This window comes from Protopterus annectens, chromosome 11.part0 (assembly GCF_019279795.1).
Source record: "Protopterus annectens isolate FY-2018-M chromosome 11.part0, PAN1.0, whole genome shotgun sequence".
In the NCBI taxonomy this organism is placed as follows: Eukaryota; Metazoa; Chordata; order Ceratodontiformes; family Protopteridae; genus Protopterus; species Protopterus annectens.
The window spans coordinates 340,894,723-340,917,791 of record NC_056745.1 but is presented as its reverse complement, the minus strand read 5'-3'; the positions used below and the strand labels follow the sequence as shown (position 1 = coordinate 340,917,791).

The 23,069-nt window shown below is 40.0% G+C and overlaps 1 protein-coding gene across 1 annotated transcript in view; it reads left to right on the top strand.

The window, feature by feature from the left end:
- Nucleotides 1–23,069, top strand: part of STAB2 (stabilin 2) — a 922,612-nt gene that overhangs the window by 470,681 nt on the left and 428,862 nt on the right. The window contains exon 30 of the mRNA XM_044087850.1: nt 20,682–20,799. Coding sequence (XP_043943785.1) covers nt 20,682–20,799 — 118 coding nt within the window. The remainder of the gene's footprint in view (nt 1–20,681; nt 20,800–23,069) is intronic.

Here is a 23,069-nt window from a genome sequence, read left to right as displayed (position 1 = left end):
TCCCGAGAGCACCCCAGCACTACCAGGTTATACCTCATACCATGCTTTTCAGCCCCAAAACTTGGACCGAACCACAAAAGGAGGGGGAGTATCAATATTCGTCAAAGATACCCACACCTCCAGGTTGGTGGCACAGCACGAAGCATCAGAGACTATCCATGTGCAACTAACAGTGAGTAAAACTGCCTTCCAGTTTATAGCCTGCTACAGACCACCTTCCCAAACCCAGGAACCCCACTCGGCCTTTCCGAGAACACTGGAAAATATGAAGGTCTCTCCAAACACCATTATATTGGGCGACTTCAACTACCCAAACATAGACTGGGAGCATTACTCTAGCTCCAACACCCTAGCCCAAAGGTTCCTAGAATTTATACACTCAAATGCTATGGAACAACTTGTTACCACTCCCACAAGAAGGGAAAACATACTGGACCTAATCATCACCAACATGGGGACTCTATGCTCCAGACCAGAAGTGTATCCCTCACTGGTAAGATCAGACCATAAACTAATCTCACTGGATATTCACATCCCGACTCCACCCCCTGCCCTGAAAACCACAGTGAAAAACTTCTCTAAAGCAAATTTTACACTCCTCAAAACCGAGGTGGAATCCTTCAAAGCCCCCTGGCCTGTGGAAAATACGTCCCAGACCACAGAATCCTTTATAAACGCATTCTATGAACACCTTCAGGAATGCATGGATCATGCAATCCCAAATAAAACCAAGACCCAATCCTCCAAAGGCAGACGTCCTGTCTGGTGGACCCCAGCCATAAACAAACTATACAATAGAAGGAGGAAGCTACTACATGATAGAGCAAAATCCCAAAAAGGGAAGGCATCTCTGATCAGTATTAGCAAAAAATTACGGGCACTCATAAAATCATCTAAGGCCAGCTTTGAGAGAAAAATTGCACAGGACACTAAGGATAATCACAAGGCTTTCTTTAGTTATGTTAGGAACCTGGGTGGGAATTCCCAGATATGCTCAGAATTAGTCCAAAATGACAAAAAATACACCGAACCCACAGACATTGCCAACATCCTAGCTGACAGGTTCAGCGCAAACTCCCCCCCCCCCACCACCAAAAGGGCAAATATCTATCTCAGCAGAGTGCTGCCACCCTGACATCTCAGATGCTCAGGTAAGAGCTGCCCTCTCCAAAGCAAAAAACACAGCATCAATGGGACCAGACGGTGTCCCAGGCTGCGTCCTACATGAACTCCAAGAAGAGCTAAACCCAAACATAAAACTTCTGTTCAATCTCAGCCTTACTACAAGATATGTACCCAAAGAGTGGCGTACAGCAACAGTGGTCCCTCTCCACAAAGGTGGTGCCTCAACGGATCCTGGAAACTATCGCCCCATAAGCCTGACTAGCTTGGTCTGCAAAGCTATGTAAAGGATCATCATGGACCTCATAAATAAAGATATTAGGGACCTACAGACACTGGATCCTACCCAGTTTGGCTTTGTTAAGGGCAGATCCTGCCTCTTAAACCTGGTTGATTTCTTTGAAACAGTCACCAAGGCCATTGACGAGGGGAAGGTGGTCCACACAGCCTACCTGGACCTCGCAAAAGCCTTCGATACAATACCCCACTTGGGCATTATAGATAAGCTCACCAGCTTAAATATAAACCCCTATGTCACTAGATGGGTTGCAAACTGGCTCAAGGACAGAACCCACATGGTTAGAATTGCTGGAGCCATGTCAGACTCCAAACCAGTTACAAGTGGCGTCCCACAAGGCTCAGTCCTGGGATCTCTCTTGTTCAGTATATATTTCTTGGAGGTACAGGCCAACATGAAAGGACTGTGGCTGACCAAGTTCGCAGATGACTGCAAACTGGGCGCCAAAATCGACTTTCCAGCCGACACAAGCATCCTCCAAAAGGGCCCCATAGAAACAGACAACTGGTGCCAGAGCCATGGCCTCAAGCTAAATGCCAAAATGTGTATAGTCATCCCCTTTGGCAAAAACAAAGTGCTCACAAATTACCACATAGGTGGTAATCCATTAAGTACAGAAGAAGTAATTAGGGACCTGGGGACCCAAGTTGATAGCAATCTCTCATTTGACAACCACGTGGCCAAAGTGGTTAGAAAAACATTTTATATAGCCCACCTAATCATGAAGGGAGTCACATCTAGATCAGGGGAGGTCATCGTGCCTCTTTACTCATCCCTCATCAGGCCCATAATTGAGTACAATGCCCCTTTTGGGATGTACCTTACCAGACACCTGCAGCAACTGGAAAGACCCCAAAAGTACCTCACCAAGAGGATCAAAGGGCTCAAACAGATGCCATATGATGCCCGGTTAAAGAAACTCCAGCTCTACTCAGTGGCATACCGCCTGCTCAGAGGCGATCTGTGCCTGACGTATAAAGCCATGTCCAACCTGGAATTAATGGACATGTTGCACCTCAGAAAATCCAAATCCCATCGAGCTACGCACTCGAGAGACTTGAACCTCAGCACTGAAATAAATAGGACATGCTGGAGGGACAGATTCATAACCCAGAGGGTCCCTTCACTCTGGAATAAAATCCCAGTCCAGGTTAGGCAGAGTCCCTCATTGACTCTCTTCAAGAGGAATCTTGATGAGTGGATGGGAGATCGTAGGTTTACTCCGGGTATCACTTCTGTGTTACTGTTAGACAGAGGCACAGTATACTAACCTCGAAAAAGGGCATAGCAAAATTAATTTAAAATGGGTGGCGAAAGCCAAACATACTCTGGCTAGGCTTATAAATGTCCTAGGGCAGATAGCCTAGTATGAACCTATGAACCTATGACCATGATTTTGTGGGGGGGGGGGGCGGAGGGCAGCAAACTCAGACATCCCTGGCTGAACTATACCTTTCAACTGTCCAGACTTTTGCAGAATGAATAGATTTTTGCTTCTTATTTTTGGTTTGTTCCTCATAAAATTTGTGGTTTTCTGCCAAATCATTTAGGAATGAAGTCACTAAATAATGACAGACATTGAGTTTCAGACGTCATAACCTTTAGAAAAAAATGCATGCTAAAGTAAGACCTGTTATTCTATCCACTGTCTTTTTAGTACTGTTTGTATGTTCCCCCAATATATTTGGCCATATCCAGATTTCCTGCATTAAGAGGTTGAGAGGTACATGTAAATAAATCGCTTTATAGAATTAGGAATATCCAAACCTCTCAATTGTCTCCAATTTTGGCTCAAAATGCTGCTCTCCCCTTAATAATCCCTCTGCAAAATGGCAGTTTTGGAAGAAAACGTGGAGGGTTTAAAATTATAAATAACTGTAATGATCAGTGTTATAGATTACTTTTATTTCAGAAATGCATTTAGATGCTCTTATTTTGTCGGCTGCTCAAGTTAACAGTACTAATTTTAAAAAGGTGTCCCTTCTTTGACAGGTTCCCAGCTGTATTGTGTGGCAATTTTATATTTTTGCATAACATATTTGGTCTGTTTTTCATAAAATTGTGGTTTTCTGGCAAATTAGTAGCAAATCATTAAAGATTGAAGTTAGAAAATAATGGCAGACATTCGGGTTTCAGATTTCATACCCTTCAAAAATTCATACTAATGCAAGACCTACTGCTATTCTATTATCTTTCTAAGTTTATAAGAGCAATATTTAAAAAATTGTCTTTATTTTTGGGCCTGTGTCCCACTTCTATCTATGGCTTTGTCCAGATTTCTTGGTCTGAGGTTGAGAGGTATGAGTGTCAGAGCCATCACCGTCAGCCAGAGACATTTCAAACTGTGACCTACTTGTTGCACTCCCCTCCCCATTGTAGTGGCTCTGGATGTATCCAAGCAAGGCAAGGAGCAGTTATGCATTGTAAGTGTGCAGGGTATTCCCCCATCCAAGGTAGACCACAAGTATGACCATGGCTTTTCATCTGTCCTTGATTTTTCAGAATGTTCTGGTTTTCTGTCATATTTTATACTGTTGATTTATGCTTCTTATTATTCAGAAAATGCATGCTCTTGCAGTGCCCTGTTGCTCTGTATTAAAGTACCAATGCTTTAATGACCATCAGGTAAGCTTGTCGGAGATTGTAAGATGCAAGTAAGCTTTAATAAGCATACTGTTACAGAATTACCAACATTGAAAGCCTTTTCATTGTTGCCATGCAGAGAATATTTACATAACTATATAACGAATAACCTTGGGTATTGAAATGCATATGACAATATTTGTATAAAGGACAGGATTACAGTGTTTTCAGAAGCTCATTACATTTGTTGGAGACTTGCAGTTATCTTTTGTTGGAGACTTGCAGTCATCTTTGCAGGCTTCACCCGTAAACTAAACAGAATGCCAATCTGTCATGTGTAGTCAATAACTTGTGCAGGAATCCTTTAAGCAATTTATCTTGAGCTTGTTTCTTGTTCGCTGTTCATTTTTTACTTTGATCATGTGTTCTCCATAAAACAAGTAGATAGTTGTCAGGCAGCAGGTCTTTTTTGGATAAGAAATGTTTTTACAAGTGGGGTATCACAGAGATTGCTACTTTCAGCATGTTACTTGGTAATTTTATAAAGCTGAATATAAATTATAATTAGAACTACAGTACAAGGAGAAGTGGTTTGAGCTGAGTGCTGCTTGTTTTTTTTATACTTGATTTTGACTGGCATTCCAGTAATGTATTTAAAAAGCAATTTATTTTTTCATGCCTCACAACCTTTGTGTTTCCATCTAGATATTATTGTCATGTAGCCAATGCATTGAAATATTTTTTTCTTCTACACTTCATTTTGTCTTGATTGGACTCTCATAATGACGCTTTGGCACCCAGGGCAGTGTATTTAATTAAAGTTCCAGTTGTTGTGGTTTTGAGCATAGCTCCACCCCTTTCTAGTTGGCCACACCCCATCCCATTGGCCCCACCCATTCAGCTGTGTCTTGCAAGCCCCCCTTTAATTTGAAGTCACCAGCTGCCACTGCCAATACCTTGTCTAAATTTCAGCTACTGGTATAAATACCACTTTAAGTCTCCCTTTAAAGAGGCCGCTAGCCTAGTGGGACTAACCTGGTCAGCAAAGGATAAAAAATAAATAAAAATGGGCATTTAAGTTTACTTGTAAAAATGAATAATTGCCATTAGTATGTCCTGGTATCCACTGATTATGAAACAAATTTTCCTGAGGCAGTACCCCTGATAAGAGTTAATATAAAGTCCATAGGAAAATAACTAGAACTGTTTTTGTCTAGAGTAGAAATTCCATAAGAAATTCTTACTGGCATGGATACCCATATCCAAAATAACATATTCACTTTGTTACTTTTTTTTTTTTAAATGAAACAGCAAAGAACTGTGTGACAGCGTTAACCAGAAGGACTTGTGGAGCACTTTAATAAAGAAAGCAATGTTACAAAAGGGTATAGAACTAGACAACAGAAATTGGAACCTATTGCTTCCATATCATCTCTTTGTTGTAAGGAAAGTACCCAAAAGCTCAAATGAATTCACACCGAATGATGGACATCACTGAAGCTTGCTAGATGTAGCAAATGAAAAATGGAAAGAGGAAAACACCTCCTTTAAATATGTAACAGAGCATTTTAAAGACCTGCAAGACTGGTTAAGAAGTGTAAAGTCTATAGTAAAAGAATATAACAAAGAGTACAGGAAACACAGCAAACATCATGTGACAAAAATATTAATCTCAGATTACTTAGATCAGGGGATCAAGTACTTGTGCTAGTGTCGTCTTCTGAAAACAAATTCCTTACAAAGTACTAAAGACCTTTTGTATTTTTACCAAAAAATGTGAAGTAAACTATAGGGTACAACTGATAATAAAGGACACCAGAATAGTTAAACCACATAACTGTTATGAAACTCTGCAGAAAATAGTTAAGTATAGTTCTAGAAGAAGTTAAGACCCTACAGCATGCAATGAAGTCAAAACAGATGACACATTCTCCTAGAAATAAGAGGTAAAGAAATCTGTACTTGGGAATAAAGGCATATTTTCAGAATTATCTGTCAGAAAAAAAATACAGTGCAGCAGAAAAACTCTGATTGGTGAATAAGTGCATTTTTAACAGTACTTAATACCAAAATCCCAATGCCAAGCAGTTAAGAAAGAGGTAGAGAAAATGTTAAAACCTTGGGTCATAGAATAGCCCCCTTGAACTGATCCAACCTGATGGGACTACAAGGTTCTGCAGTGACTTCAGAAAATTTAATATCATATCTAAATTTGATTCATGTTCCATATCAAAGTAAATGAACTGCTTCAAAATTGGTGGGTAAGGTTAGGTTTCTGTCCACTTTAGACTTAACCAAATGCTACTGGCCAATACTACTAGCCCTAGATATTAAAGAGGCATTTCCATGCAACATGGAACCTATTGAACACAGGCAACATTCCAAGAGGCTAATGGATAAAATTCTTAAACTCCACATAGATGTGTAGTAGGATAAAATTCTTAAACTCCACATAGATGTGTAGTAGCCTACCTGGATGACTAAAGACTGGAAAAGCTATTTCCCTAATGTTTAATCTGTTCTGGATTCCCTGTGACAACCTGTCTTGACTAATGACCCAGTTAAGCGCAAGCTGACTATGTCAGAAGTCTGCAACTTAAGCTATATAATTGGCTGAAGAATATTGAAACCACATGCTGAGAAAATTAAAACAGTAAACATTGATCCATGCCAACAAGTAATAAACAGGTAAAGGCATTTTTATGAATGACTAGCTCTTATCATATATTTATAGATTCATAGGCAGTTACTAGAATATTGGCCCAAAAGGCATTTTAAGCCTACCTAAACTTTCTCCAAATACACCAAAATATTGGTGACGTGTCAATACCTTAATGAATTTTACGAGTTATGATACAGACCTATGTACTTCAAGCTTTTACATATTGCCCCTGTCCATTAGGGGCATTCAAGCCAAAAGAGGGGTACATTTCTAATTTACCATCCATTGGCCCAAGTTATATTTGAATATAGTTAAGGATGAGCTTTGTATCATTAATGTTTTGCTTCTTAATGTTGCTATGATGGCTTACCCAATGACTGATATGACCAAGGATAAGGCTTCCTTTAAACTTAAGTGGCCAGTGCATCTTCAGGGGGTCATATGTCTAACCATTGTTTCTAAAGTGGCTTTAAGGTAGAGTTTCCAGGGATCTGTACGTGAAGGACGAGGACATTCCTCCAAACTACCCTTTCAGATTCTTCATGAGTCATATTCTCCTCCTCTTGGAAGTAAATTACCTATTCAGTTACAGGCCATACTGTTGGAAACTGCAATGCCATTCATCTTATTAGACCCGTATTCCAACTGTCAGTTGGAGAAAAATCCTTTTCCAAAATTACCCCTCCCTCCAGCAGCTCTCTCCCAAACAGTATTAGACAAATCTTTTAATCTTTACCCTTTCCAAATGGAACTTAAAATCTATCTCAAAGAATCCAGTTGTCCATGCTGTATTGACAGATTTTGATAGGTTCATAGGTTCATAGGTTTATACTAGGCTATCTGCCCGAGGGCATTTACAAGCCTAGCCCATCGTTTTGTGGCTTACGCCACCCCTTTAGTATGGGGAACTATACCCATTATGTTGCTGTGCCTCTGTCGAGCAGTGACACTGAGGTAATCCCTGGGGTATATCTGCGATCTCCCATCCATTGGTCAAGATTTCTCTTGAACAAGGCCAGCGAGGTGCTCTGCCTCACATGTACCGGGATTTTGTTCCACAGCATAGGGAGTCTTTGGGTAATGAATCTATCCCTCCAGCACGTCCTATTAATAGCCGTGTCGAGGTTTAAGTCTCCGCCCTTGTGGCTCTGATGGATCTAGATTTTTGAGGTGAAGCATATTCATCAAATCTGGGTTTGACATGGCCTTGTATGTTAGGCAAAGGTCACCTCTGAGCAAGCGGTGGCGACTGAATAGAGCTGGAGTTCTTTCAGTCTGGCAGCATAGGACAGATTTTTGAGACCCTTTATCCTTTTGGTGAGGAACTTTTGTGGCCTCTCCAGCTGCTGCAGGTGTCGGGTCAGATACATCCCAAATGGGGCATTGTACTCAATCATTGGTCTGATGAGTGATGAGTAAAGGGAGACTATGACCTCCCTTGATCTAGATGAGAATCCCTTCATGATAAGGTGGGCAATGTAGAAAGTCTTCCTAACTACTTTAGCTACATGGGTGTCGAATGACAGACTACTATCAACCTGGGTCCCCAGGTCCCTGATAACTTCTTCTGTGCTCAGTGGATTGCCACCTATTTGGTAGCTAGGGGTAACCTTGTTTTTCCCAAAGGGTATGACTATGCATTTTTGGCATTTAACTTCAGGCCGTGGCTCTGGCACCAGTTATCCGTTTCTGTGAGACCCTTCTGAAGGATATCTGTGTCAGATGTGTTTTCTACTATGGCGCCAGTTTGCAGTCATCTGCAAACTTTGTCAGCCATAACCCTCCTGTGTTTGCTTGTACTTGGAAAAGTAGATGCCAAACAAGAGTGGGCCCAGGACTGAGCCCTGTGGGACACCACTTGTGACAGGTTTTGAGTCTGACATGGCGCCAGCAACTCTGACCCTGTGGGTTCTGTCACTCAGCCAGTTTGCAACCCATCTTGTGATGTATGGGTTAACATTTAAGCTGATGAGTTTTTCAATGATACCCGAGTGGGGTATTGTATCGAAGGCCTTAGCCAGATCGAGGTAGGCTGTATGGACTGCCTTTCCCTCGTCAATGGCTTTGGTGACTGTTTCAAGAAGTCAACCAAGTTTAAAAGGCATGATCTGCCTTTGACAAAGCCAAACTGGGTTGGATCCAAAGTCTGCAAATTCCCTATGTCTTTATTTATGAGGTCCATTATGATCCTCTCCATGGCTTTGCAGATAAGGCTTGTCAGGCTAATGGGCGGTAATTTCCAGGGTCGGTGGAGGCACCGCCTTTGTGAAGTGGGACCACAGTTGCAGTGCGCCACTCCTGGGTGCGTATCCAGAGGTAAGACTTTGATTAAACAGCTGTCCTAGCTGTGGGTTTAATTCCTCATTGAGTTCGTGGAGCACACAGCCGGGGACACCATCAGGTCCCATGGATGCTGTGTTTTTGCTTTGGAGAGAGCAGTTCTCACTTGGGCTGGAGATGTTTGGGGCTGCAATCGTTTGGTATAGATATCTCTCCTTTTGGGGAGGGGAGAAGTTTGCACTGAACCTGTCAGCCAGTATGTTGGCAATGTCTGTAGGATCAGTAATCTTCACATCATTTTGAACTAGTTCTGAGCATATCTGGGAGTTTCCTCCTAGGTGTCTAACATAGCTAAAGAAGGCCTTATGATTGTCTTTTGAGTCTTTAGCTATTTTTCTCTCGAAATTTGCTTTGGATGATTTTATGAGAGCTCTTAGTTTTTTACTTATAGTGATCAAGGGTGTCTTACCTTTTAAGGATTTTGCTGTATCTTGTAGTAGCTTCCTCCTTTTATTGTAGAGTTTGTTTATGGCTGGGGTCCACCAGACTGGACGCTTGCCTTTGGTACTAAGAGTCTTTGTTTTGTTTGGGATTGCCTTATCCATGCAGTCCTGCAGGTGCTGGTAGAAGGCGTCTGTAAGTGATTCAGCGGCTTGAGTACTGTTTTCCACCAGCTCGGGGCCTTAAAGGAGACCACACTAGTCTTTAGAAGTGTGAAGTCGGCTTTTGAGAAGTTCTTTACTGTGGTCTTTTTATTTCAGGTGGGGTGGGATGAGGACCTCCAGCGAGATTAGTTTGTGATCTGATCTCACCAGTGAGGGTATACTTCCGGTCTTGAACATTGCGCTCCGATCTTCGTGACGATGAGATCAAGTATCCTATCTCCTCTCGTGCCGATGGTGACTACTTGTCCCATGGCATTTGAGTTTATGAATTCCAGGAACTTTTGGGCTAGGGTGTTTGGGCTTGAGTAGTGTTCCCAGTCTATATTAGGGTAATTGAAGTCACCTAGTATGATGGTGTTTGGTGATACATTTATCCCTCTAGTGTTTTCAGGAAGGCCATGTGAGGTTCCTGAGTTTGTGAGGGTGGCCTGTAACATGCTACAATTTGCAGAGCAGTCTTGCCTATGGTTAATTGCACCTGGATGGTCTCCGATGCATCGTGCGTTGCCACCAGTCTTGAGGTGTGGGTGTCCTTAATGAATATGGATACCCCCTCCTTTCTTGGTATTGTCCGGATTTTGGGGCGGAACGCATGATATGAGGTAAAACCTGATAGCGCTGGGGTGCTCTCAGGAGCCTTGAACCAGGTTTCTGTCACAGCACAGACATCGATGTTCTCCATACTGAGAAGGGCCTCGAGTCGTGCATTTTGAGATTGAGACTTCTGGCATTGAGCAGCATTACCCTTAGTTTTTTTCCTTTTTGTGTTCTAGGGTGGTAGGTTTAGAATTTGAGCCTTGCCTAAAAAGGCACTATGGGGTGGCAAGAGCCTTTGCCAATATCCGGAATCCCAGGGTGACAGGTGCAAGCCGTCCCTTGAAGCAGCGTGGCTTGTCCAGCATGTCATCCCAGGCAGACAGATACTGGATCCCCTTTGAGTGACACCAGTGTTTAAGCCAATTGTTAAAGCTGATCATCTTATCTCTGTATTGTGGCATCACTCTTGGTGAAGGTAGGATACTGCTCAAGGTCAGGGTCATACCTGCCTGGGCTACATAGTCAGAGAGCTCCTCAATGTCTCTTTTCATGTAGTCCAAGGAGGTACGTCTCAGGTCGCTTACACCAGCGTGGACAATGACTGAGTCATATTTGTACTTGCTGTTGAGAGACCTGAGTGCTTGCGTATGTGGCGGATTCTAGCGCCCGACAGGCAGCTTACTGTGACCTTCTCCTTACTCAGTCTGGTGAGCGGGACATCAGTGTGTCTGACTATGGAGTCACCAATGACTAGTGTGTCTGGCATTGTGTTTGGCCTTAAGGGCTGTGACTGTTTGACACTCTGACTGTGAGGTCTATGTGTTGCAGGTGTTGTGTTCTGAGGTGGTGGTTGTTTGGGTGTCTGCTTTGGTGGCCTCTGCTGTTTTGGTAGATTTTTGATCAGAGCCTCCAGTATGTCTTTGTGTGTTTATGTGTATGATTTGAGGTTGTAATGGTGCTATGTGAGACTGGGTCTATAGTGTGTGTGGTAACCTTCTCCTCCTGACTGGTCTTGCCAGTCCTGTGTTGAGAGAGCTCAGCCTCCAGTTTGGCCGTATAGTTGCATCTCTCGCATGTATTTGTGTTTTGTGGGAGGAGGAGAGGGTTGTCTGTGTACATGAGGCAATTGTAACATTGCCTCAGTATTCCCAGGTTCACCAGCTGAGCAGGAGAGGACACTAGCAACTGATCTCTCGACATGCTAGAAGGATAGACAAAAACTTTAAAAAAGATTCAGGGGGACGTGGGTGACCGAGAAATGGGGGGTTACCTTTTTGGGGTACTATCTATGACAAGAGTGCCGTATCAAGGTAATAAGTACTGTAGGAGCAAGTGCTAGGTTTAACAGATAGAGAATAGTCTACTTGGAGTCAAGTGGAGATGATCTTTTTAGTTATAGGATAAGCTGATTAGATCAGTAGTATAGTTCGAGGAAGGTAGTTTTAAGGGAAAATTTGAAGAGTGGACTTTAGGTAGCCCGAATAGTTTAAACCTGCCTAACGGCGCTGCCCTAGTGTGCAACAGTGGCAGCTCCGCTTAAATCAGCTTAACGCGTTTACGCTTTTATACCAGGGGGCTGGAAAAAGCTAGAAACTGGCCCAAAACGACCAATAAACTACTAGTTACTGGCTGAAACCTCACAAAACTGGACAAAAGGCAGCTCAATGCTTCCCACTCCCACTGGTAAGCAAGGTAACTTCCTCTCCCCCAAATAAGGCAAGGAAACAGTACACAGGAACTACAACCAAAGCCCAGGAATCAGCAACTCTGAAACTGGACTAAACTAGTAAAGCAGGAAAACAAGAGATATTTTTTTCTTTTTTTTTTTTTTTCACAGAACAGGCAGAAACAGGTACAGCAAACACTTATAAATGCTATGAATCAGCTACTACAGCTTACACAGAAGAATTTGCTACAAATACAGTCAAATAGTAACAAACAAGGATTCCAAGTGCAATATTAAGTTAAATGCAGTAAAACAGCTTCAGTGTAACAGAAAGGCAGGCGAAATACAGTCGCTAGGTATTCAGATGTGGAAAGCAACAAAAATTATAATTAGTATCAAGAAAAGTCGCTTATTCAGCTCAGAAGGGCAGAGTCCAGCCTCTCCTCCCACAAGAGTGCAGACCGCAATCCTTCCTAACGTAAAATAACTGGCCTGAAGCCCAAGTGCTTAAACCAGAACTAATACACTTTTAGAATAACAGACACTGAGCTCTCAATCAGCAGTTCCTAACCTAGAAGGATGTAAGCTGCCTGTCCTGCCACCACAGTGCAGGCCACAAACCTTCCTAATGTAAAACAACTGGTCTGAAGCCCAAGTGCTTAATCCAAAAGACTTAGAAATGATAGCTACACTTTAATCAAGTTACTACCAGCAGTAATAAATACAACTGAATACTTTAAAAATGCCTGGATTAGTGCTCAAGTTATACAAACAAAGCTAGATTCAGCAGGTCTGGATCTAGTCTATGCCAAACGAGGTGTACCAATTTCAGTAAGAAGCAGTTCAAATATGCAGGCACTATAAGCTTTAACCAGAAATTCCCAGCTCAGAAGGACAGAGTCCAGCCTCCTCCCACAAGAGTGCAGAACACGAACCCTCTTAATGTAAAATAACTGGCCTCAAGCCCAAGTGCTTAAACCAGAATTAATACACTTTTAGAATAACAGACACTGAGCCCTCAATCAGCAGTTCCCAACTTAGAAGGATGTAAGCTACCTGTTCTGCCACTACAGTGCAGACCACAAACCTTCCTAATGTAAAACTGGTCTGAAGCCCAGGTGCTTAAACTAAAAGGCTTACAATGAGTTACACCAAGCAGTAATAAATACAATTGAGTACTTTTAAGATGACGCAAGAGCAAAATAAAGTAAGAAAAAACACAAATACAGTATATATATATATTTTTTTTTTTTTTTTTTTTTTTTGAAAGAGAGAAAGGAAAGAGAGAAAGGAGTAGCAGAAACTAAGCTGATTGGCCTTTTCAAATGCTCTCCTGTACTGGGTAGAATGAGGTAATGACGCTAGACTGGGAGGAGGGTCCCAGATCAAATTTACACTAGGGGCGGCAACTGCAAAGCCACCAACTATAAAAACACTATACCGACAGGGAGGCGGTGGGAAACAAACTGCAGAAGTGTTACTCCCAGCTGAAAAGCAGCAGTGAGCCTTTAAATGAAAGTTTTAAACAGCTAAAGGAGCCACTAGAAAAAAAGAGTTTAACTGCAACAAGTTATCATAAACAAACAACCCAACAGATGCTTAATAAGGGTGGACAATTTCCAGTTAATACCTCACACACAGTGAAACTAGCTAGAAAAATACACAGTACACAAAGTGCTATAAACAACAAAGAAATAAAGAACAAAATAAACAAAAACCAGGATACTTAATGTTATATATTGTAGCTCCAAGTTTGCTGAGTGTCCTTCCTTCGATAAGCTCACTGTAAAATGGCTGAACACTCACAACTGAGCTTCTTAGGTAACAGAAAGTTGAAACCTGAGACAGTTTTTAAGAAAGAAATCTCAAAAGAACCAATGAGGTGCTTAGTCTAAGCTGTAGTCCAGGAGACCTCAGTCAGCCAATGACCTCAAACAAGTCTCTCTCACTGAAATGCCTAATGGCTTTGGCTAAAACAAGATGTCCCTGAATTATGTACTCAGACACACAGCCTCCACAAACACTAGGCCCAAATACAAGCCTGAATATGGAAATGCTACAAATATCCACACTACTTAGAACAAACTGCAGAAGTGTTACTCCCAGCTGAAAAGCAGCAGTGAGCCTTTAAATGAAAGTTTTAAACAGCTAAAGGAGCCACTAGAAAAAAGAGTTTAACTGCAACAAGTTATCATAAACAAACAACCCAACAGATGCTTAATAAGGGTGGACAATTTCCAGTTAATACCTCACACACAGTGAAACTAGCTAGAAAAATACACAGTACACAAAGTGCTATAAACAGCAAAGAAATAAAGAACAAAATAAACAAAAACCAGGATACTTAATGTTATATATTGTAGCTCCAAGTTTGCTGAGTGTCCTTCCTTCGATAAGCTCACTGTAAAATGGCTGAACACTCACAACTGAGCTTCTTAGGTAACAGAAAGTTGAAACCTGAGACAGTTTTAAGAAAGAAATCTCAAAAGAACCAATGAGGTGCTTAGTCTAAGCTGTAGTCCAGGAGACCTCAGTCAGCCAATGACCTCAAACAAGTCTCTCTCACTGAAATGCCTAATGGCTTTGGCTAAAACAAGATGTCCCTGAATTATGTACTCAGACACACAGCCTCCACAAACACTAGGCCCAAATACAAGCCTGAATATGGAAATGCTACAAATATCCACACTACTTAGAACAAACTGCAGAAGTGTTACTCCCAGCTGAAAAGCAGCAGTGAGCCTTTAAATGAAAGTTTTAAACAGCTAAAGGAGCCACTAGAAAAAAAGAGTTTAACTGCAACAAGTTATCATAAACAAACAACCCAACAGATGCTTAATAAGGGTGGACAATTTCCAGTTAATACCTCACACACAGTGAAACTAGCTAGAAAAAATACACAGTACACAAAGTGCTATAAACAACAAAGAAATAAAGAACAAAATAAACAAAAACCAGGATACTTAATGTTATATATTGTAGCTCCAAGTTTGCTGAGTGTCCTTCCTTCGATAAGCTCAGCCTACTTTTTCTGTATTCTGACATTAATGCATATCTACTACACTTGCCTCCTTGTTTTTTTTTGTCTGCTTATTACACATAAATAATTAAACATCTGCCTTGTTTATACTACACACTGTCTCCACTACATTCCAAGAGTATGATGTATGCTTGCTTTCTTCTCTCACTGTAGATACCATTATCAGAACCACCTTTGTTATTAATATCCTGCAGTTCATTTTTATTTATGTAAATGTTGTTACAATAATTATTATATTCTGTAGAGGTCATATTATGTCCAATGTAATGTTATTGTCTGATGAAATATGTAATGTTATTACTTGACAAGTTGCAAATGTATTTGGCTTTGCCTAAGGCCCTGGGATGTGACCCAAAAAGGTCCCTGGACTAGTTCACTCTCCTACTTAACAAACTCAAACTAAACAAAACTAAAATAAAATAAAATAAAACAAGTCTTTAAGCAACTGAAATGCATGTTGTGTTCCCAAAAAATACTAATGGTTCCAGACTTTTCCAAGCAATTTTTAGTATATACATCTGAGGCAGGCATAGGTTCAGTCCTTTTTCACAATATAGGTGAAAATGTTCATTCCCTCTGTTATATTAGCAGAGGTAAAATATGTTATTCAGCTGTAGAGGGAGAATGCCTTGCTACAAAAATGAGCCTTCTCCACCCTGAAATACCATTTATTGGGTGGAGAGTTTGTGTTAATCATAGACTAGTCCCACTACTTTAGATCTGTAATCTAAAAAAAAAAAAAAAAAAAATACAAGCCAAAATTGTTCCGGTGAGTTTGACCCTCTTGCCTTATAATTTTAAAATCCCAGATTGTCATGTTGCAGTGACATGAAAGCAGAAGGGCTGTCTTGGTCTTACATCCTATTCGATGATGCTAGAACCAGTCATTTTACTCTTGGGAGAAGGGCCATATGAGAGAATGACTGTAACTGCTGATGGTCAAACACACTGTTGGTGATAGTGTTGTGTCTGCTGATGGTCAGACACACTGCTGGTGGTGGTGCTGTGTCTGCTGATGGTCAATCACACTACTGGTGATAGTGCTGTGTCTGCTGTTTTTTCAAGCACACTGCTAGTAGTACTGCTGTGTCTGCTGATGGTCAGGCACACTGCTGGTGGTAGTGCTGTGTCTGCTGATGGGCAGACACACTGCTGGTGGTAGTGCTGTATCTGCTGATGGTCAGGCACACTGCTGGTGGTAGTGCTGTGTCTGCTGATGGTCAGACACACTGCTGGTGGCAGTGCTGTGTCTGCTGATGGTCAGACACACTGCTGATGGTAGTGCTGTGTCTGCTAATGGTCAGACACACTGCTGGTGGTAGTGCTGTATCTGCTGATGGAAAGGCACACTGCTGGTGGTAGTGCTATATCTGTTGATGCTCAAGCACACTACTGATGGTAGTGCTGTGTCTGCTGATGGTCGGGCACACTGCTGGTGTTAGTGCTGTGTCTACTGATGCTCAGGCCAGTCAATGAATATAATACCCTTTTGTCATTTGTCTGTCCAGACACATATAACAACTGGACCACCTACAGACATACCTTACTAAAAGGATACAAGACCTAAACAACATACCCTGTATGGACTGACTCAAAGCCCTGTCACTATATTCAGTATTCTACAGACCCACTCAAAGCCTTGTTACTATACTCAGTATTCTACAGACTGACTCGAAGCCCTGTCACTATACTCAGTATTCTACAGAACAACTCAAAGCCCTGTCACTATACTGAATATTCTACAGAACAACTGAAAGCCCTGTCACTATACTGAATATTCTACAGAACAACTGAAAGCTCTGTCACTATACTCAGTACTCTACAGACCGACTGAAAGCCCTGTCACTATACTCAGTATTCCACAGACCGACTCAAAGCCCTGTCACTATACTCAGTATTCTACAGACTGACTCAAAGCCCTGTCACTATACTCAGTATTCTACAGACTGACTCAAAGCTCTGTCACTATACTCAGTATTCTACAGACTGACTCAAAGCCCTGTCACTATACTCAGTATTCTACAGACTGACTCAGCGCTCTGTCACTATACTCGGTATTCTACAGACCGACTCAAAGCCCTGTCACTATACTCAGTATTCTACAGACTGACTCAAAGCCCTGTCACTATACTCGGTATTCTACAGACTGACTCAAAGCCCTGTCACTATACTCAGTATTCTACAGACTGACTGAAAGCCCTGTCACTATACTCAGTACTCTACAGACCGACTGAAAGCCCTGTCACTATACTCAGTATTCTACAGACTGACTCAAAGCTCTGTCACTATACTCGGTATTCTATAGACCGACTCAAAGCCCTGTCAGTATACTCAGTATTCTACTACAGACTGACTCAAAGCTCTGTCACTATACTCAGTATTCTATAGACCGACTCAAAGCCCTGTCACTATACTCAGTATTCTACAGACTGACTCAAAGCCCTCTCAATATACTCGGTATTATACAGATCAACTCAAATCCCTGTCACTATACTCGGTATTCTACAGTCTGGCAAGAGGTGACCTGTGGTTAGAATACAAGGCATCCTCCAACCCATTAGTGATGGATTTACCGCACATCAGCAAGCCAGTTGGCATCAGAAATACTTGATCTAGGAATCCAAACCTCTTCTGCAACATCAGTGGAATGGTTTGGAGGGAAAGTTATATCTCACAGAGAATTGTGCTGCTGTGGAACAGACTCCCTATCCACAGAAAACAAAGTTCATATCTGTCCATTTTCAAGAGCAACTTAGATCAATGGTTGGGAAACAGAAAAGTTACTCCAGGACTGCCCCTTGTACTACTAATGGAGAGAGGCAGCTCATAAATGCTTATTCTGTGCATCAGTCCCCTCAAATTATCTATGGTATGATCCCAGTTATTCTTATTAAGAGGTAATATATAATTATAAACAATGGGATGGGTAAGGCCAACCTATAGTCAAATGGGATAGATTATTTTGAATATAAAAAGGGAAACTTGCTAGGCTTAAAATGTCCCTCAGGGGCAGCCAAGCTAGTACTTACTTATGAACCTATGAACCTATGACAGTGTGAGCAAAACTTTGGGAATTAATCTAGCAGTGAGCATTCCTTGCAAATAAACCCCAACTAAAACTGAAAAGCTGGTTCCATGGAGTGTTTGTAATATTTCTAGCACTGCACGTTGTTACAGTAGGTACTTGAAGTAGTGCTAGAACTGCTGAAACATCTAATTCCATAGTCGTGGACCTTAGCTTACCTATTAAAATATCAGATCTTTTTTACCAAACTCTCTAGTTTAAGGCATGCTGTTCAGCTATGAACCTAAGTTTTCTCTCTCATAGTTTGTCAAAGTTTCCTCCTTAAATCCCATTTGTCAAAGCTATCCCAGGGTCTGAAGTGATGAGAGGATACAACTCCTTTTAATTCTATTCATTTGACTGAAAACTCAAAACTCTGAAAATCCAAAATATTGGAAACGAAAAAGATTGAAAATGGCAATTTACCCTTTCCACACTGGTAAGTATCCTCAGAGCTGGTATTTTTAATTAACGGGGAGTGTTGGGGGTAAACACCCCCACATGGGGGTACAGGAAGGCTTGCCACCCTGTGTTAAATAGGTTTCAGTATTTTGAGTTTTCAATATTTTGGTATTTTGACACCGAAGGTGATGTGATTGTACCTTCAACTGCAGCCTGAATGTCAGCTTTATCAAAATACTTAGTTCCTACACACTGATTACAAGGTCAAGTTAAGTGTTGAATATGATACATTAAAAATATAAGACCTTACCCACAACTAACAAAAAACAAAATAAAAACAAATCAAAACAGAAAAAAAATAGTAAAAATGTATTTATTTTATTTATTTTATTTTATTTTACATTTGTTGACCGGGCTAGTCTAGCTGGAGATATTTCCATTTTCAGTAGAGGCCCGGAGAGAAAAGCTCCACAGAAGTAAATACATGAAAGAAAACCAGCATAAGTAAAAATAAAAAATTAGTAAAAAATTAGTAAAAAACTAACAAACTCTACAATTTAAAATTATTACTACATGAATTAAATACTACCAAACACAGTAACAGTAACAAAAAAAAAACAAAAAATAAATCTTGAATCCATATGGTATCTTATTAGAACATCCCAATGCACTTCCCAAAGGGTAAAGTTATAGTTCAGAAAATAGTAGAAAATTAGGTACCTTGAAAATCAGGGTTAAACGATGGTGCAAGAGTTTGTTGCAGCATTCTATTCTACTAATAAAAATTGGATAACAAATTCAGTGATTATGCAGAGAAGGAAATGGAGAAAATTAACAAAATGCAGACCTTCTGAATGAGTCTATAGCTCTGATAGAAAGAAACAATCAGATATAAAAACAATCAATATCCAGATCATAAGCAAAAGATATCCAGTCTGAGTACAGCCTACTTGTGCCACTAGACCATAGGACACAAATGCAGCCACAGATAAAGACCACAGTTCCAAGACAGGTTAGCTAGGATTAGCTGGAAAAATGGATCTATGTCACAAGATCAAAGTTTCAGAAAATCAAACGTCATATGGTTGAAACCATATGATCGACTTTCAAAAATGTCAAACACAGCTAAACAACAAAAAACTGCATTTTTGCAGGGGGCTACCCCCCTTCACCTCCATGCAGGGGGCTGCAACCCCCATACCCCCTGCATATTACATATATAGATTGCACTACAGTAGGGAAATAGTAAATTCTCTGATACCCACTGTGCCACGATCTCCATACAAAAGCTTTGACATTTTGAGTCGATCATATGGTCTCAACCATATGAAGTTAGACTTTCTGGAACTTAGATCATCTGAAGGGGACCCAAAACAACTAATTGCAGAACACACAGAAAGCTACAACAGTAAGTCTCTGAGGTCTGCATTTTGGAATACTAGACCAGTAAACTGTTCACAATAAATGCTGCAAGTCCTGATACAATGTGAAAACACTGATAACAGTAAGTCTCTGAGGTCTGCATTTCGGAATACTGAATCAGTAGACTGCTCACAATAACTGCTGCAAGTGATGATACAACATAAAAACACTGAAACAGAACTATGGAGCTGTAAAGATGTCACAGACATCAACAATGACAATAACTTCTTTCACAGATAATATAAGTCTAAATGCCATGTACATTATACAAAATAACCTGCCATAAGACAACACAAAACAATTGTTAACATAAAGTACTCCCAGTCCATGTACTTCATGTACAGACTGAGGGTATTGAAGGTAGCAAGATGCTGCCATCTTGGACTTCTCACCATCAGGGATATTGTCAGCCAGATAATATCTTCCGCAACAGTGCCGCATTGTTGCTAGAAGATTCCAAGAAGATATTAGTCCTTTTTTGTCATGACTATATTGCAAAAATGAAAACATGTTAAAATGTTTCAGAAGCAAAAACTTTTCTGCAAAGTATAAAGAATAATTACAATTTAGTTCCTTATATACATGGGGTAATCTTAAACCATCACTGAAAGCAGTCTTAGTCCTAAATTAAATTTTCTAACAAAGGATACAAACAACAGCTGACCATGTGTTCATAATAGTGAACTATGATTGTCAATTTGCAAGGCCTTTCATACTCTTAGAAAAGAACCAAACTTTTTACAATGTGTTTCCAGTTGGTCTAGATCCAGTTAATGAAATTAATGACCACTAATGTTTAGTTACATGGTGGTATTTGTAAAAATAAATGAAATATATAACTACTAAAATATTATTTTTATACAGAGTGCAAAAAATGTGAAACTTAAATCAACATTTGAACGGATAATACAAATATCAAGAATTATTTCTTTCTTTTTAGATACCACATCTTAACAAATACATATAAACTTGCAAATCTGGTGAATATGTTTTCTTCAAACTCACAACTGGCGACATCATTACATGGCAACTTCCTCAGTATTACTAAAGAAAATGAGGTAATATTATATATTTTAAATTAAATGTAAACTAATCTACAATTTGTATGCCCTTGTTACAATATATCCTTCCAGTACAATCTTGTGAGTTCACTGAAGTAGTTTGCTTTATTTGCCTGTATTTGCACATCTTTTTAACAGTTTTTTTTTTAGCTTGGAATTTTCTGGAAGTCTTAAGTTGTAATGTAATAGGCATGATATGGATCTGTTAATTCTTGCTTCCTCAGCTCTTGTCATGACACTATCACATATACAAGCTGCAGATGAGGTCTTGTGCTGCTCTGTTGTTCCAGGATGCACTTAGTGCAGTAAAACTTTAAGTAGAATGAGTGGGCTCAAAAGCATAATATTATGGAGGAACATCTGCCAAGCACTGTGAAGATCTCTTCTACAGCTAGAAGATTCACTCCTCCAGTAACCAGGCACCCGAGGAGATGATTAAAAACACATTGTAAGCACAGCAGGGTTTGATTGTGCTAGAGAATGTCACTGTTATCCCTGAAATGACTGTAGTCATTTACAATTTGTTACACACTTATGAAAAGTTTGACAATCAAGAATTTGAATTTTGAAGGGTTCCGTATCATGACCACAAATGTCAGGATTTCAAAATTAAAGCTGATAGTCTGAAGAGGTATTATATTATAACTTTGATTTTCAATCCCATAGGTAAATACTAGATAATCAGACTGCACACAATAGTCAGACTCAACCTCTATCCCTCGTGTCTGCGAGGGGAAGACCTTAACCATTATGACAACTCTGACCTTGCAGGGTTGGCATAATGGTTTACCTATGAACTGGGCTTCACCCCACATAGTACCTTTAAAATATACAGTCAAATATGATGTCACAGAGATCATTACAACTGTGGGAAATGAGAAACATGAATTTTCCCGGCATCAACATCAATCAAAAAGAATGCATTTTCCTACCTGAATTCACAAGCATGATCATGGTTTCCAATATGTAATATCTTTTAAAACAATTTATATAACACTGTGTAAATCTAGAAACAATGTTTATGACTGAAGTTCAAGTGATAGATACCTGATAGAGGGCTTTTTGAGTTGGAGTAGATTTAATTTGCTCTTCAAGAAATGAGTCAGGAGCAGAATATCCATCCAAGAAACTTAATTTCATGTATTATAATAAATGGCAATTTTCTGTGTTGCTTGTTAAATTTATAAGAGGCACACAGTAATTGCCATTGAATTCATTTATAATAGTACAGCACTGCAATTGGATACAGCTGTAGTTTAACATTTCTAAGTCCAAAATTATATCTTTTGTAACATCAAGTTGAAAAAAATTTAATTATTTGAAATGGTGGCTGAATGATAAAACTTATGTCTTACCGTGCCAGAATCTCATAATAAATCCTAACATCTGCTCATTGCTTATGTGGAATGTGTATGTTCTTCTCATATCTAAATGGGTTTTCTCCGGATACCCTGCTTTCATCCAAATTAGATTTAGAAAAAAAAAATCCTCATGAAATCTTAATAGAATCTGTGCAGACCCACAAGTACCTTTGAGTTTAAACAGCTCTGCATTACTAATCTCAAAATGATATTAAGAAACCATTATCTTGGAGACCCATTTATTGTGCTACAAAGTCTGAACATTGTGAACTAAACAAAATAAGGAGGCACTGTCAAAAGTTATGCTGATTCCTGACCAGTTATGTTAGCATCAACAACAAATAAAATATACAGTTTGTAGGCCACTCAGCATAAAATCTATAGGTTGCTCATGGGTTTATTATGGAGAGTGCATCATTGCACCATCCTGGTAGTAGTAGATTGGCCCCAGATAAGTTAATAGCCAGGTCCTAGTTTGCACTTTGATATAGTAACTATCCAGCCTAGATCAATTCATGTCATTATAAAACCTTTTCAGATTCACAACTTTTTCTAGAAGTCAAAGGTTCATTATATCATACGTGAAAAATACAGTTATGGTACCTCAGTCTCCTTTGTTTTCTTTAGAAGCATTTTCCATTTCAGTTTTGCAAATATGAAACTATTTAGCAGAATTATTGTGTAAATATTTAGCTGCAATTACTTAAATTATTCAGTACAACTTACACTGATTTTTTATTCAGGCAGGAGCTGAGTTGAGGATTAAATGTGTTTAGAAATAGAGGTAATAGGGACATAAATCATTCTCTGAAGCATTTTGGTTTTAGATGTCTCTGACACAAATAAGCGGTTGTATATAAGTAGGCTGATATAATCTTTGTAATACATAGGGTGAATCTGTTTCAT